At 43.3% G+C, this 15,764-nt stretch overlaps 3 protein-coding genes across 5 annotated transcripts; 2 read left to right on the top strand and 1 right to left on the bottom strand.

The window, feature by feature from the left end:
• Positions 1-1,808: 1,808 nt before the first annotated feature.
• epor (erythropoietin receptor) lies at positions 1,809-8,196 on the top strand. Its single transcript, XM_035747783.2, has 8 exons — positions 1,809-3,497; positions 3,857-3,992; positions 4,185-4,351; positions 4,450-4,601; positions 4,742-4,898; positions 5,042-5,129; positions 5,262-5,349; positions 5,518-8,196. Exons 1-8 carry the CDS (start codon positions 3,398-3,400, stop codon positions 6,217-6,219), a joined length of 1,590 nt encoding a protein of 529 aa, XP_035603676.2. The 5' UTR covers positions 1,809-3,397; the 3' UTR covers positions 6,220-8,196.
• Positions 8,197-8,414: 218 nt separating this feature from the next.
• LOC118365514 (uncharacterized) lies at positions 8,415-10,306 on the bottom strand. Of its 2 annotated transcripts, XM_035747785.2 has the most exons (3): positions 9,999-10,306; positions 9,474-9,614; positions 8,415-9,386 (listed from the first exon to the last, which is right to left on the bottom strand). In XM_035747785.2, the coding sequence occupies exons 1-3, from the start codon at positions 10,260-10,262 to the stop codon at positions 9,063-9,065; spliced, it is 729 nt and encodes a 242-aa protein (XP_035603678.1). In that variant the 5' UTR covers positions 10,263-10,306; the 3' UTR covers positions 8,415-9,062. The 2 variants fall into 2 exon arrangements, with proteins under 2 accessions (XP_035603678.1, XP_035603677.1); XM_035747784.2 differs by having other exon boundaries at positions 8,415-9,614.
• A 36-nt stretch (positions 10,307-10,342) lies between these two features.
• LOC118365511 (zinc finger protein 653-like) lies at positions 10,343-15,325 on the top strand. 2 transcript variants are annotated; one of them, XM_035747781.2, is made up of 10 exons: positions 10,343-10,725; positions 10,951-10,988; positions 11,100-11,411; positions 11,555-12,090; positions 12,214-12,388; positions 12,536-12,641; positions 12,783-12,894; positions 13,075-13,189; positions 13,918-14,017; positions 14,239-15,325. In XM_035747781.2, the coding sequence occupies exons 1-10, from the start codon at positions 10,430-10,432 to the stop codon at positions 14,414-14,416; spliced, it is 1,968 nt and encodes a 655-aa protein (XP_035603674.1). In that variant the 5' UTR covers positions 10,343-10,429; the 3' UTR covers positions 14,417-15,325. The 2 variants fall into 2 exon arrangements, with proteins under 2 accessions (XP_035603674.1, XP_035603675.1); XM_035747782.2 differs by having other exon boundaries at positions 10,345-10,725; positions 12,551-12,641.
• The last annotated feature ends 439 nt before the right edge of the window (positions 15,326-15,764 follow it).

Genomic DNA, 15,764 nt, shown 5'->3' with positions numbered 1-15,764 from the left:
CCTGATTGCACAAGGCTTCAACAGTGTCCTGTAATCTGGATGTGCCAGTGTAAACTGCCTGCATTACTTGCATGATGTTACTGTACTGTTCTAACATCTAAGTTACTGTCTATGAAGTAGCCTAATTAAAGCGAGGTGATTGGCCAAGCATGACACCCATGTTAATTAATTTTCCAAATCATATGCTTAAACAGAAAGACAAAATGGTGCACCTAAAGCATGTACAGTACATTCCATTGTACTGCTTGGATGGCTTCAGTAGAAAAAATATGCATCTCTCCAACTGGACTGGAGAGACATGCATCTCCCTGTTCTCCGGCCCTCTGTTACTCACAGACACTGACATTTCCCCTATCACTAGCCCCACACTGTTCACTGGTCCTCTGTTACTCACAGACACTGTCATTTCCCCATCACTAGCCCCACACTGTTCACTGGTCCTCTGTTACTCACAGACACTGTCATTTCCCCATCACTAGCCCCACACTGTTCACTGGTCCTCTGTTACTCACAGACACTGTCATTTCCCTATCACTAGCCCCACACTGTTCACTGGTCCTCTGTTACTCACAGACACTGTCATTTCCCCATCACTAGCCCCACACTGTTCACTGGTCCTGTTACTCACAGACACTGTCATTTCCCCATCACTAGCCCCACACTGTTCACTGGTCCTGTTACTCACAGACACTGTCATTTCCCCATCACTAGCCCCACACTGTTCACTGGTCCTGTTACTCACAGACACTGTCATTTCCCCATCACTAGCCCCACACTGTTCACTGGTCCTCTGTTACTCACAGACACTGCCATTTCCCTATCACTAGCCCCACACTGTTCACTGGTCCTCTGTTACTCACAGACACTGTCATTTCCCCATCACTAGCCCCACACTGTTCACTGGTCCTCTGTTACTCACAGACACTGCCATTTCCCTATCACTAGCCCCACACTGTTCACTGGTCCTCTGTTACTCACAGACACTGCCATTTCCCCATCACTAGCCCCACACTGTTCACTGGTCCTCTGTTACTCACAGACACTGCCATTTCCCTATCACTAGCCCCACACTGTTCTCCGGCCATCAGTTACTCACAGACACTACCATTTCCCTATCACTAGCCCCACACTGTTCACTGGTCCTCTGTTACTCACAGACACTGCCATTTCCCTATCACTAGCCCCACACTGTTCACTGGCCATCAGTTAGGGACAGGCACGGTCTCGGCGGGATAGCAGCCTTATGTTTTTACGCCAAAGCACTGCTAAAGCTGAGGGGTTGGGTCAAAGCCCGCCAAAAGTATTCATGAGCGCCTACTCTCTCCAATTTCTTATCACACCTATCCACCTGGAAGCACAGCTGATACTGACTCGTTGTTTGATATTAGCTGGCTAATTTGTATCAAGTGGTCTCCCCTGTTCATCTCCTACCACAAGCAAGTGGTCTCCTCTGTTCATCTCCTACCACAAGCAAGTGGTCTCCCCTGTTCATCTCCTACCACAAGCAAGTGATCTCCCCTGTTTATCTCCTACCACGAGCAAGTGGTCTCCCCTGTTCATCTCCTACCACGAGCAAGTGGTCTCCCCTGTTCATCTCCTACCACGAGCAAGTGATCTCCCCTGTTCATCTCCTACCACGAGCAAGTGGTCTCCCCTGTTCATCTCCTACCACGAGCAAGTGGTCTCGTGGTGTGAAATATTTGACTGGAGACTTAACTGTTAACCTTTTTATAGCTGTGTAAAAACACTATACCCACATTACATCTGCATTATGCCCAAGTGGTAAAGCTTTCTGGGTGGTGTTTTTGTCAGTGTATTTAAATAGTGTTTTTCTTTCTGCTGCTGAAGGTAACTGGATTGAAAGTGGTGAGGTTTTACTGAAAGTACTGAGGAGGACTTCTCTAAATCACATGCTGATGCACTGATACCCAGTTTATCTAAATACTTCAATGTCAGTTGATTAAAAGGACCCATAACATATATTTTGATAATTATGTTCATCTGAAGTTGTAAGTGAGTAATTTTATCCTTTTAATTTCTTTCTGTGGAATTGGTTAGTTTTTGTGTAGTATGGCATTCCATAGGTTATATAGGAGGTTTGTTATACTATTAAGGGGGAACTATACTGTTGTGTCAATGTATATTTGTTTTGTTCCAATTTTTAAGGCTCTCTGTCTGATGGAAAATCTTATTAGAAAAGGCATATACATTGCATGTGTTTATGAAAATAAAGACTTCATTACAAAATATAAATTCTTGAGTTGCCGTTTTATTGTGCAATCCTGATGCTAAATCGTTTAGATGATTAGAACTTGTGAAAGCACAACATCTATGCAGTCAAGCGGACAAAGGCTTGAGACCCATGTTCTATGTGGTTAGGTTAGTCTTTATGGTGATATCATTAATCATTTATGGCCTTACGTCCTACCTCCCTTCCCATTTGGATAAGGGGGGGGGGGTTGTGGTGTTTCTGTTATCTAACGACACAGAAAACCACACTGCTGTGGTCCTCCTCAACAATAAGAGGTTTCCTGGTGCCCTTTCCTGTCACCTACCAGTTAACCACAGCCTTTGTGTCCTTTGCAGTTAATCCTCTTGCAATGTTTTGTAACCTTTTTATATTTTTACATCATACTGTAGTCTTCCATCATATACTGGTGCCTATCAGTGATCTTAGTGCCAAATGAGAAATCCTCAGCCTGAGCCCACTAAAGTCAAGTGATGTAAGGCCAGGCTAAATTACATTCAAATGATGTAGGGTTGGGATGAGCCTAAACGCCCCCATGCTTATCACGGGACACTACCCCTTGCAATACAGATAACGCAGGTCGAGCTCAAAAACATGGGTGCAGGTCAGAGATAAGAGACCGTTTACGCTGAGTTGTGAGTTCACTGGCTCCATGTGGGTTTTCAGTTATTAGGCCTACCCTATTACCTGCGTATGTCTGCCACGTGCCTCCTTTGTTCCTCACAATAAGGAACTTCAATTATGCATGTCGAAAAAATAGCCCACTACAACTAAATGCAGTTGTCACTTAGAGTTGTGTTGTGGCCCCCAGCTTTCTCCAAGGTTCCCTGTGGTTTGGGGGGACATATTGTTCCAATGGAAGCATGTTGTAACCTTACTCTAGTCCCGCCCACAGACATGAGTGAAAATATTTTGTATGCTCCACCTCTACAGTTGGGTTTGAGTAAAAAGTAAACAGCTTGGCATGGACACTCGCTCACACCTTATCTCCTGTGATGCACGCACAACTGTGTTGCACTATCCATAGTATCTCGGAGACAGACTGTCACGAAGCGAGATGGAGAAAACAGACGTTTGGAGCTGGGTGCCTACCAGTTATGCAGTACAACAGAACGCGTAGGCCGCTTTGTTCTCAGAGGAGACAAAAAGATGACAAACGATAACCTGAATAAGCTGTTGGTATTTTGTGTATTATTTTGCGCTCAGAAAACGTCCATCGTGCATGGTGCACAAGCTTTGGAAACTAAAGGTAGGACACATTTTCCCAAATATCCTACTTGTTTTCGTCACCTTCTGTAACACAAGTGTTTACAATTATAACGCTTATTTTCAATCATGTTATATTTTGTATTTCCACAAAATATGTTTGATGTTTTAGATTTGGGTTAAGATAGAGACAGGTTATCAATTGTCAAAGGTTTTGGTGAATTTGGTGAATTTAATAGCTGTTAAAAATAGTTAGAATAATCACTAATCAGCAATAGTCATTCCTCTGGAGCTGTTTGGAGACTTTAAGTCTTCACCTGTGTTTACTGAATTGTCAATACCAATAATGCCCCAACACACATTTTCCTTGTGGACTACGTCTTCCCTCCCTTGTCCACACAGTGGCTCTGCTGCTCCACGCTGAGCCAGAGAATCCAAAGTGCTTTGCTGAAGGGATGTCAGACCTCACCTGCTTCTGGGAGGAGGATGAGGAAAGGGCTGGCTCTGCTGACCAATACTCATTCATATACACATACCAGTAAGTCATGATCAGGCAAAGCGCTCCGTTAATAATTGCTGCTATGTGTACCATATTCTCTCACCTTGTCTTGGTAGAAGGTTGCTACCTGCTATGAAGATGTGTTTTGAAGAATGATCACCTCAATTTTCCATTTAGCCTAGAAACTTTATACAAAGTGTAAACAATCCAAATGTCTCTCCTCCTCTGCAGGAATGAGAACAGCAGTGAGTGTTCCGTAACTGCCCTACCAGCAGCAGGTGGCAAGAGGCTGTATTTTTGCAGGTTGTCCCAGACTCAATTATTTGTGCCCCTTGACATCCGGGTGTTTCGGGACGACCTGCTGATCCACAACCGCAGTCTCTTCATTGAACTTGTCTGTGAGTTATAGAGTTTTGGTTGTGGGTAACTTTTGGGAACTATTCCATTTGTTTTTTCAGGATTTAGGAATTACAGTTTCTTCTCATGTCTGTGTCAGTCCTGTTAGACCCGCCTGCCAATCTGACATTGACGAGTACAGGGATGCAGGGGCAGCTGAAGGCCAGCTGGCTGCCTCCCTCTCTCAAGTACATGGGTGACAGCATGATGTACGAGGTCAGCTACGCCATGGCAGGGAGCCACATTGGAAAGGTATGAACAACACACACTCATATCAGAGGTAGAAGTTTTCAACCAGACAAGAGAAAAGTTCTTGTGAATAATGGTGCTGTTCCTTTCTTGGCCTTCGGCAGAGATGTGTCAATGACAATGCATTATCATCTCGTCTTCAGGTGGAGGAGGTGCAAGCCAGCTCTGAGCTCATCTTGCGTGGTCTGCAGTCAGGCACTAAGTACAAGGTGCACATTCGTGTCAAACTGGACGGCATCAGCTACAGCGGCTACTGGAGCGCCTGGACTGACCCGGTACTGATGGAAACAATGCCTGGTGGTAAGCTTCTTTCTCCTGCAGCAACATTCACAAAAATAATGTGCTTGTCTCGTGAGCTCAACATCTTTGTTCTATTTGTGAGGGATCCCTCCCTTGGATTTCATCCCTGGTGTAACCTTGTTGCTGTGATATCTTATTTGCAGACTTGGACCCTCTCATCGTGTCCCTGAGTCTCATCATCTCTCTCGTCCTCACCCTGCTGTCTCTCCTTGTGCTCATGTCTCATCGCAGGTCAGTTACCATAAACAACAACTTTCCAAAGTTTTTAGTCTACCACTGTAACTACACTCTTTAGTGATCTCCTTTGTAGAGACATCCTCAGTGGTGTATTTATGGAATAAGGCTGTACAATATTGTCCTCAGGTTCCTGTTGAAGAAGATCTGGCCAATCATTCCCACCCCTGAAAGCAAGTTCCAAGGCCTCTTTAAGGTTTATGGCGGTGACTTTCAGGTGAGACAAATAAATCCAGTATTGGTCTTCGCATCCTTGGAATATGAAACTCGGTATGAAGTACCTTGTGCAGTGTTTATCTATATCTTTTGTGTGTATCGTAGTCTGTTCATCTTGACTCAATATTAGTGCAGACTCTTGAACCTCTCTCATTTGGTTTGTCAATAGGAGTGGTTGGGCCACAGCACTGGAGGCTTATGGTTGAGGCCAACCTACTTCTACTCCGAGGAATTCCCTGCACCACTAGAGGTGCTCTCAGAGGTTAGCCTTGGTCCCGCCTTACCCAGCTCCGCTTTGCCGCCCAAGGCCTCAGAGGCACTTGGTGAGGAGGATGAAGACGAGAAGCTAAAGAGGGTGGATTCTGCATTGATGGAGGGGTGGAGAGAAACCCCCCAGGAGCACTGGCCGATGGACCAGCTCCGGGCTATTCATCAGCACCCTGCACCCTGGACCCAGTCTTCTCTACTTGAGTCCCATGATGCCTATGTCACCCTCAATGCTCAGAACCACAGTGGGGAGGAGCCTCTGGATGACATATTGGAAGAAACCTTGCCCCTGCAGGTTCTCTTTGCCTCTGGAAGGACATCCTCTGAATCTCGATCAGACTTGGGCTCCTTCCAACAGAGCTCAGGATTGGGCCGCCTCTCGTCCCAGTCCAGTTTTGAGTACCCAAACCACACCTGGCCGCCCAAGGGCCCTGGGTACACCTACATGGCAGTGGCCGACTCAGGCGTCTCCATGGATTACAGTCCGATGAGCTCAAGTAAGATCGATGACATTGGGAAGGGAGTTATCTATACCAATGAGTACAAGAACGAGATCCCTGCACACAGAAGACCCATAGGTACGCCCATCCACGTTGCATTCTGAATTAAGGCTAACAAGACTATGAACTGAGGCTTAAAGGTCCATTGAAGCTGAAAAACAGTTGGGATGTTTGGCCAAGGCTTCTACATGGACTCCATCTTCTTGTCAGTGGAATGTAAAAAGCCAGGGTGTAGGCTACTCTCTTAACTATGAGATAACAGACAAAGCAACATTTAAGCTCAAAGGCTTTGGTGAGGAAAAGTCAAAGGTATCCCTGGTAAGGATTTCATAATACTTTTGGATGTCACAAGCTCATTCTCACAATATCCCTTCAATCGGAAGGCAAATGTTTGAGAAATACATGACCAACGGAAACACTCTAAAGTTGATATTATACAACACATGTAATGTGTATGTTCTAAGATCATTGGATCTTGTAGGTCAATTTATAAGGTTATTTTCTATATTTTTATTGGAATAACTAGATAATGTTGACACTTTCATTGTAAATATTGTGTTTGTCTATTGTGTATTGTACAAGAGTATCACTAAGATGTAGCCATGGTCTTAACATGAAGCTCCTGCGAGAATGAAGAGCTACTGTAGGATGTGCAGGAATGTGTTTAGGCAATGTGTCACATTTCAGTATGATGCTATTGTACACCTCTTGCTTGCAATGCTTAGATCAACAAAGGTTGTAAAAGTCATGATGGTTCCAGTGTTTGAATGTTTGTACATTTGTCTATCTAATTGTCACCTCATTGAATCTTACATATTATCATGCATTTTGAGAGGCCATAATTGTTGAAACTGTAAATAATTCAAATGACATTTTTTGGGAGGTTTAAATAAACACCAGTTTGTTGAAAATGTAGGTAATTCCTCCCACCCAACAAACAAAAATAGTGATTTGGCTAAATGTATGAGTAGATTGAAAAAACATTGTCACATTTTAAGTTGTTCCATTGGTGAAAAAGAGTTGTTTACATCAACACATGTTAATATGACAATTCAATGTGGTAGGGCAAGCATACTCAACTCTGACCCTACGAGGTCCGGAGCCTGCTGCTCTTCTGTTCTACCTGGTAATTCATTTCACACACCTGAAGTCACAGGTCTAAATCGGTCCCTGACTAGAGGGGAACAATGAAAACATGCAGTTGAACTGGCTTTGAGGTCCAAAATTGAGATTGAGGGTGGTAGAGTATCGCAATATATTTTTCATGGCAAAATGGAAACAGAAAGCAGATGAAACTCTTCGGTCCTTTAAAAACCTGCTGTATGTAAAATATTGTGCGCAATAGCTTGGGAAATAAATACATGTGACTCTGGATGACAGCAAAATTATTTGCTTTCAACATTAGGGCTGTTTTCCTAAAGAAGTTAAATCTATTTCATGTTTTGTTTCTTTGCCAAGATAGTGGTATCGTCCCGTTCCTTAGAATGTGGACAGTAGTTGAGTAGCCTGGGCATTGGGGAAAAGGGTATTGGACGTCATAACAAGTGAAGTTCACAACAATTTCCTTATACGAGTGACCTAGATCTTAGCATAATGAGATGAGGTTCTGATTTGTCCAGAGAAGATAAGGAGCACAATCCCCTCACAGAACACAGTTATAGAACATATCTTTTAAAAACAACCAAAGTGAACATTTGTTTAGAAAAGGCTCCAATCAAACATGTTTATTTTTTGTTTACTAACATTTAGAATATTAACTAGTTCCTCATTTTTCTATCTTTAAACCCTTTAGTTTTCAGTTATTTTCAGTGTTCATTTCTAAACAAACTGGTGAATGTTTCCTGACTTTTTCCTCACATGTTATGATAATACTGTGATGATTACCTATACGAAACTTCTGACAAGCATTTCTGTAACTCAGTATCTCTTTATGGTCAACAAAAATGTCATTATAATGCCTGAAACATAACAAATGTTAATCAATTCTGAAGCGCTTCCATATTAGATATCTTCAATGTTTTTTTTTGTACTAATATGATTTAAAAATGTATGGCATTAAAGCAAATGTTATTGGTCACATACACATATTTAGCAGATGTTATTGCGGGTGTATCGAAATGCTTGTAAACTGATTTTCTTGTTGTCCTTTAGTTGAGAAAAACGTGGGGAGACATTCTAATTGCTCCTGATAGCTAATATCTATAGATGGGTTGGTTGTTTAGCAATAAAACCACTGGTGCACAACTATGTGGCAAAATCGACGGGGTTGGCTTAGATTGTTGACAACATGTACACTATATTTCATCTCCAATGTTTATTGAAATCATAAAGGTTGTACAATGAGCACTTGCTGTCTCAAATACATAGTTACAGTTGGTGGTTAGCTAGCTAATGTTTACCATATTAGCGTAGACGTGACATCAGTCAAAACAAGACATGGTATCAAGAACTAGATGTCATTGTTAGCTATCTGGCCATCCAGAATGACAACACACAGCCTTCTGCCCCATTGAAGAGTGCACATCGTTTTTCGTGATGTTCTCTGCTGTCCCGTCTATAACATCAGCCTAATCTTCCCTCTACAAATTATTTTAGAATGCGCCACAAGCACAACAGTTAGACAGAAAAGTAATGCAAATTAGAATTGAATGGTTGAATGTGAAGTCACATTGTGTAGGAGAGAAGACAACAGGGCAAGGGAGGAGAACAGACTCAAATTATATTGTGCCAGAGCAGTCAAGAACAGTACAATTCAGTCAGAGTGGTTTAATTCACATAAAAACTTTGCTGAAATCTTTTGTATACACTAGTGAAAACCATTTTGTACAATGGGGAAAAAAACTGTTCCCCTTGCATCTGTCTTTGGGAATGCAATTGTTTAATATAAGAATGTTTTTTGCATGTCTATTATTTCTTCCTTGTCCACTAGTAAGTCATTTAATAGATTTCAAACCATTGTAAACTCCATTGAGCGATTGGGGCAAATGACCAGTCGCCATTCTTGTGCCAGACTTGAGTCCTCCTCATCCTTAGCAATAGGGTCTTCTGTGATCCCAGCACCAGAAAGGTAAACATGCCACGTGTCCTGTGGTCCTGCTACAGCAGGGGCAGAGTTCCAGTCCTGGTCCAAGGTACACCTAACCTGAAAGTAGCGGTCTAACACTGAGAGGACAGGGTCTGAGGAGTCCCCACCAGCATGCCCTTCCCACTCGGACTGGAACGAGGCTATGACCCGACAGGGGGCCAGACTAGCGGCTCTCTCTTCCAAGGTCTGTGAGAGAAATGCAGCCGTGTCACACAGCAGAGCAGAGATGTGTGCAGCAGAGGACTGCTCCGCCTGCTGAAGGTCACCACTCACCCCAGGCCCGCGCAGGTAGCCCTCCAGTCCATCCACGATGATCAGCGACGGAGGGGCAGCAGATCCAGAGGCTGATTCATGCAAAGAGGCCACGTCCTGAAGCAAATCTTCCAAGGACCTGGGGTATGAAAACGTGATTTTCTGCAATAAATTCATGCCAATAATCAGAACAGTTTGTTTAGGACTTTTCAGGAAAACATTTTCTCCCTCTGATTTTTAGGGAGGACTTGGGTGGGCCCATCAGACATGTTTTGTGCTGATAAGTGATGCACATCTCTGTGACTGATTGGGTGTGCTTAGGACATACAAATGTATAATTCACTTGCTACATCTTCCAATTGAACATGGCACAAAATAAAAGTGCTTGATGTCATAAGACATTGTTAGGTCAGTGGGCTGACCAATGATTTCAATAGGGAGTGTGGTACTGTGTGTTATGTCATGTTTAATAACAAATAACAGATGCTGGAGGCTAGTTGGGAAGTTGTTATTAAAAGGCCTAGTAGTATGTAAATAGCTAATTACCTTCAAATTGTCGGGGCTCAGGTTGGACATGGATTCGTGTAATGATCCTGGAAGGCTCTGAATTTGAACCTGAGTGAAAAATGAGACTTTGAGCCCCAATTCAGAGGCAGCTGTCACCGCCGCAAGTAGCAGCAACGAACGGTTGACGCTACAGTCTCCGACCACCAAGGTACTGCATTTTGATGGTGCGATGATTTTGAAATCCTTCGTTTTTCCATTGTGTTGGATAAATGTCCTAAAGACATGCGTCAAAATATCGGCCATATCTTTCTATGGCTATCTATCTACATGTATGAACTTGGTTTATCGTTGATAAAACGTTCTACTCAATGCGTGATCTGCAAAGAACATTTTTGTTTCCCGCCAAGTGGTGTCACTTCCTGTCAGACAACTTCCGCTAGGAATGACAACAACAGACAGCTGTTGTCAAGATGGCGGATGGCTATGGAGGAGAAGAGGGTCCCCTGGACGCTGAAGAAGCTGGGGATCAAATAAAATCAATTTTGAGGCGTTGTAGAGGCCGTCCCAGGCTCACGGACTCTGACCGAGCACAAAGACGCCTCGAGTCCCGCAAGAAGTATGATGTTAGGCGAGTTTATCTTGGAGAATCTCACAAGGTTTGGAGTGAGCTTCGCCGGCGAACGAGTTTGAGTGACGCTGGACTTGCCGAGTACCTAATCCTGCTCAACTCCACGTACGGGATGAGATACCAGCAAAAATACGGAGGGTATGTTTACTAATAATACATCAAATCAGAATATCAAGCTAGATAGTAACTAATATTGTTTAGCTAGCTTATCCCCTCTCTCGTCCTCTGTTAAATGTGAGTCCCTTCCCCAGGCCACCTCCTTCAATCAATTGGGTTAGCTAGCTCGGGCTATCAACTCAATATTGCTTAACGTTAACACAGTATCCTCATGCAATAACTTCATATTTATATTCCTGGCGCTAGGAAGACAACCCCAGAAGTCTGTACAAAACTGAAGAGAGGTAAGAAAGAACAACGCATTATTGTATCCACTTAACCATGAAGAAAAGTATCCCTACATGAGGGATTGATTGATTACATTTATGTCACTGTTGGTACTTATTTTCTTACAGGGAAAAATGAGAGAGTGTCTAGCCTTTGTAGCATGGTGACCTGGTACCAGGATCACTCCCAGACCTGCCCACATGAACCACAGCTCAGAGCTCTGGAACCCCAACCTGGATTCTCCACCTCTGCTATCTGGCAGTGTGATGCTGACCATTCATTTGTGCAGCACCTCTCCTCGCCACCAAGAGGGGTCAGTGAGCCTGAGATGGAGACCGAGACTGAGGAGGAAGTTGATAGTGACACAAGGACGGAGGATACCAGAGGAATCATGACCAGGAGGAGGAGGAGAGAGACAGATGCCCACATACAGCTCACTGGTAAGAGATACAGAACATTCAGATACTAATTAGGCTTTTAATTGCTCTGGGTCACATGTAATTGTATGGGAACCACTGATTTGACATAAACAGGGTAACTTGTATTTAAATGCATCCGTATTCTGTAACCTTCTCTTTCCTAGATGCAGGAGGGGATTTGGAAGTGGCCGGAGCCCCGGTGACTATGGATCAGGTGGAGCAGGCCACAGCTCCCAGCCAGCTCCCAGGGACGGAGGCCCCATCCAAAGACACTCCACAAATGGAGCATCTCTCTGAGAATCAGTCTGTCTGGGAGATGGAGGTGGTGATGGAGGCAGACAGACAGCAAGCCCAGGAGTCTGACGAGGAGGAGACCGGTTACAATGCTGTAGGGGAGGACATCAACCCAGAGGAGGAGGCGGAGGACCTGAGAAGAGATGGAGTGGGTACATCACAAGATGGCTATGAGTGCGTTGTAGTGACCGCATCCTTAACTGACAGACTGGACAAAGCCAATGTGCAGGACACCACACAGACAATGGGTGACATAGTTGGTGTAGACACTCAGACCATCCTCCATCCAGTCCCAGCCTCTATGCAGGTGCCTGGGCAAGGGGAGCTGTTTGATTCTCAGACACAACAGACTGTGGGGACCACCTGTGAGATACCAGACCAGCGAGAAACTCTGGATGGTTCACAGGTTAAGAAAAATACTCATTAGTCATTTGTCTTGGAATTTTATTTGTCGTCCCTGAAAGCACTGCCTTTATATAGTAATATTAACATGTAGCCTATCCTATGTCCCTCTCCCTGTCATTTGTAGCTGATCATCATCACTGGCCCCAGCTATGAGGCTTTGGCATCCGAGGGCATCCAGCTCAACATGGGGGGTGGAGACGTGGAGGAGGTCACCTGCACTGTCATAGAGGGTGTGGCTTACAACCAAATGTGCCAGTCAGTGGCAGACTTTAGGACGACAGAGGAAGAATCCATCACAGGTACTGCTGGCACAGAGTATTTTAGCCTTTGCTTACACGAACAGACAATTGATTAGAATATGCTGTAATTGTTGTATATGCTGATTTAATGGATACTGACATTGACCAAAATCAATGATGAATAGCTTGCTATTCCAATGGTTTGAGATATTTTTCTCTCAGGCCTGAGTGACAAGGAGCTGCTCCAGCCCAGTGTTGAGTCTCATGGCTTGGAGCCCACCTGTGAAAGGGAGCTACAGAGGGGCCTAAGCAGGTGAGTGGCCAGCATGGAGAATTATGGGGATCATATCTGTAGAGACAAACTTAGATGGACATGCCATTTTCATTCCCATCTTGACTTCCTCAGAGCACTTCTGTAGACGAACCACGAGCATCACTCCCTTTTCTATTTCAGATGTAGAAGGAGCAGACGAGGTCCTGTCATCGAGGCAGACGGAATGCTCAAGATGTTCCACTGTCCGTATGAAGGCTGTAGTCAAGTCTATGTAGCCATCAGCAGCTTTCAGGTAAATAGGCCCTTTTAGGTACTCTACACTTCAGCTTTTGCCTTGAGTTGGAACACCTTGACCTTGTCGTGCCATCAAGTTACGAATAAAGATAATACGAATGCACACATGTTGCTGTAAATACCATTTCATGCTGTGATTCATAATATGTACTTTTTTTTCTTTGTATGTTCCCTGCAGAACCATGTGAATCTGGTTCACAGGAAGGGGAGGACCAAGGTGTGCCCCCACCCCGGCTGTGGCAAGAAGTTCTATCTGTCCAACCACCTGCATCGCCACATGATCATCCACTCAGGTGGGCACAAACAACTCTAAATCTGGGCTATACTGTACAGTGGTGCATGAGCTAGTAATAATGTATTCATATTTATCCTGCTATAATATGTACTATATAATGCAGCTTTGAATGTCAACCCATCTCTAAAGCTAATGGTTTTGACCGTAAGGAACTTTACTGGGTGATGCTTCTTATCTAACCGTGCTGCCCGTGAAATGATTGCTGACCTGGTTGTAAAATCACCCAACTTTACACTGGTCTGTAGAATGGCCATTTAGAATTACCAAATACAATGGCTGTTAAATACACTGACTGATTTAAGCAATAATGTCTAATGGGGATTCTGAACCACTTCCAAATAAAATCTAATTGATGAGAGCCCCAATCAGCAGAGAGGATATATGAGTTGTGAGCTGTCCTGGGGACTCAATATTACAAGTATCTGCATTCTGCACCTCCAGGCCGTGCCCAAGCCCAACTAACTTGGGCTTGTCCCTTCATTTTTTAACTAAGTTTGTCGCAGATGCCGTACCCCCGCACATTGACTCGGTACTGGTAACCCCTTTATATAGCCTCGTTATTGTTTATTTAGTCAATATTTTCTAAACTAAATTTATTGAACTACATTGTTGGTTAAGGGCCTGTAAGTAAGTATTTCACGGTAAGGTCTACTACACCTGTTGTATTCGGCGCATGTGACAAATAACATTTGACTTGATTAGAATTTTTCGTCAAACTTTGTGTAGGAGTCCGAGACTTCATCTGTGAAACATGTGGGAAATCGTTCAAAAGGAAGAATCACTTGGAGGTTCACCGGCGCACACACACAGGAGAGACGCCCCTTCAGTGAGTGAAACACTTTGATCACTCAAGTTTTTACACCCAGACGGTTTATTTCATTTTCTCTACACAGTTTATATTTTGGTTTTGTACAATATATGCAATTGTGTCTCACAAACAGAAATGACTACATTGCACTCCTAAAAACACTTTCTGCAGATTAGAATCATCTTACATTTTCCCCCTTTATCTCGTCTCCCTCCTCCACCCCTCTACCTCTTCTGCAGGTGTGAGATCTGTGGGTACCAGTGTCGCCAGCGAGCATCTCTCAACTGGCACATGAAGAAACACACCCCCGAGGCCCACTACAACTTCACCTGCGAACACTGTGGCAAGAGGTTTGAAAAGCTTGACAGTGTTAAGTTCCACAAGTTAAAGAGCCACCCAGACAAACAGGCAACATAAGGTGCAGTGCTGCTGGAATGTGCACTAAATATCAACTGGTCAGAGTCAGACCAGAAAGGGACTGAATCTGTCGACATAGAGAAGAAGAGTGCCCGTAGAGACTGGTATGCCCTTTTGGGGAAAGAGCAGCTCTTTTGAATGAACATTGCTTAGACTCTCTCACTATAATGGACTTTAGAACCTGCTCTCAAAGCTGTGCTGGACACAGCCAAGCTGTTGATATTGTACATTTCAGCACAGTTGTTTACATAATGTGCTGTACGCCTGTCTCTATACCATATTATTAACATATCCATAGATTCTCTCTTTTTTTATTCATTTTTATACCCTTGTCATCCACAGTTGTAATGTACTTGTTTGGAAAAAATGTTTTTTTTTGTGTTAATTCTTGTTCTCACATCAGTACATGAACTGATGCCTACTGGTAAAATGCCAAAACTAACAACTTACATATTCATGGGGAAATTATAATTACATCTTGAGTACTAATTGTAACAATGTGCATATGGATGTAAAGGACATGTCAATGGATTCAGAAAGAAGAGTTGTGTTGTCACACAAGTGGGCTGCCTACATTGAAATAGAGAATTGGTCATTTTTGTCATTGACCTGACCAAGGAGTAGTCTTTTTGTGTGAAAGTCTTGCATCATCTTTCAGGTCTGTCTGTTGAACTGTGTGTCTATGAACAGAGTGGTGTTGTATTGTGTACTAAAATGGCAAATGTAGTTTTTGAAAACCTTTTTTTTCTAAAGATCCAAAACAGAATCGCTAATTTATAGTTATTTTCCTGTTTTCTGTATTACTGAAATGATCAATGTAAAATATGTGAATATGACCCAAATAGACTACATATTTATGGAAGAGACATTTGTTTGAGACAAATGTAAAATAAAAAAAGGAGTATTGTATTGGAGTTTGGGATTGTCTGATGTGGCAAGGACAGGCATAATGTGAGTGTTGTCACTGACACACACGGAACTGGCAAACATATTTTCAGTGGATGGTGGGATGAATATAAATCAAATCAAATTTTATTTGTCACATACACATGGTTAGCAGATGTTAGTGCGAGTGTAGCGAAATGCTTGTGCTTCTAGTTCCGACAATGCAGTAATAACCAACAAGTAATCTAGCTAACAATTCCAAAACTACTACCTTATAGACACAAGTGTAAGGGGATAAAGAATATGTACATAAAGATATATGAATGAGTGATGGTGCAGAGTGGCATAGGCAAGATACAGTAGATGGTATTGAGTGCAGTATATACATATGAGATGAGTATGTAAACAAAGTGGCATAGTTAAAGTGGCTAGTGATACATGTATTACATAAGGATGCAGTAGA

This window comes from Oncorhynchus keta, chromosome 32 (genome assembly GCF_023373465.1).
Source record: "Oncorhynchus keta strain PuntledgeMale-10-30-2019 chromosome 32, Oket_V2, whole genome shotgun sequence".
NCBI lineage: Eukaryota > Metazoa > Chordata > Actinopteri > Salmoniformes > Salmonidae > Oncorhynchus > Oncorhynchus keta.
Note: the sequence above shows the minus strand (reverse complement) of the source record. Positions and strands in the feature narration are given on the sequence as shown.

Coding starts and splice junctions, on each gene's coding strand:
- epor (XM_035747783.2), top strand. CDS start 3,398: ATGACAAACGATAACCTGAATAAGCTGTTGGTATTTTGTGTATTATTT. Junction 4,352..4,449: donor TCTCTTCATTGAACTTGTCT/GTGAGTTATAGA, acceptor TGTCTGTGTCAG/TCCTGTTAGACCCGCCTGCC. Junction 4,602..4,741: donor CAGGGAGCCACATTGGAAAG/GTATGAACAACA, acceptor TCTCGTCTTCAG/GTGGAGGAGGTGCAAGCCAG.
- LOC118365514 (XM_035747784.2), bottom strand. CDS start 10,262: ATGGCCGATATTTTGACGCATGTCTTTAGGACATTTATCCAACACAAT. Junction 9,615..9,998: donor TGAGCCCCGACAATTTGAAG/GTAATTAGCTAT, acceptor AATTTATTGCAG/AAAATCACGTTTTCATACCC.
- LOC118365511 (XM_035747781.2), top strand. CDS start 10,430: ATGGCGGATGGCTATGGAGGAGAAGAGGGTCCCCTGGACGCTGAAGAA. Junction 10,726..10,950: donor TACCAGCAAAAATACGGAGG/GTATGTTTACTA, acceptor TCCTGGCGCTAG/GAAGACAACCCCAGAAGTCT. Junction 13,190..13,917: donor CCACATGATCATCCACTCAG/GTGGGCACAAAC, acceptor AACTTTGTGTAG/GAGTCCGAGACTTCATCTGT.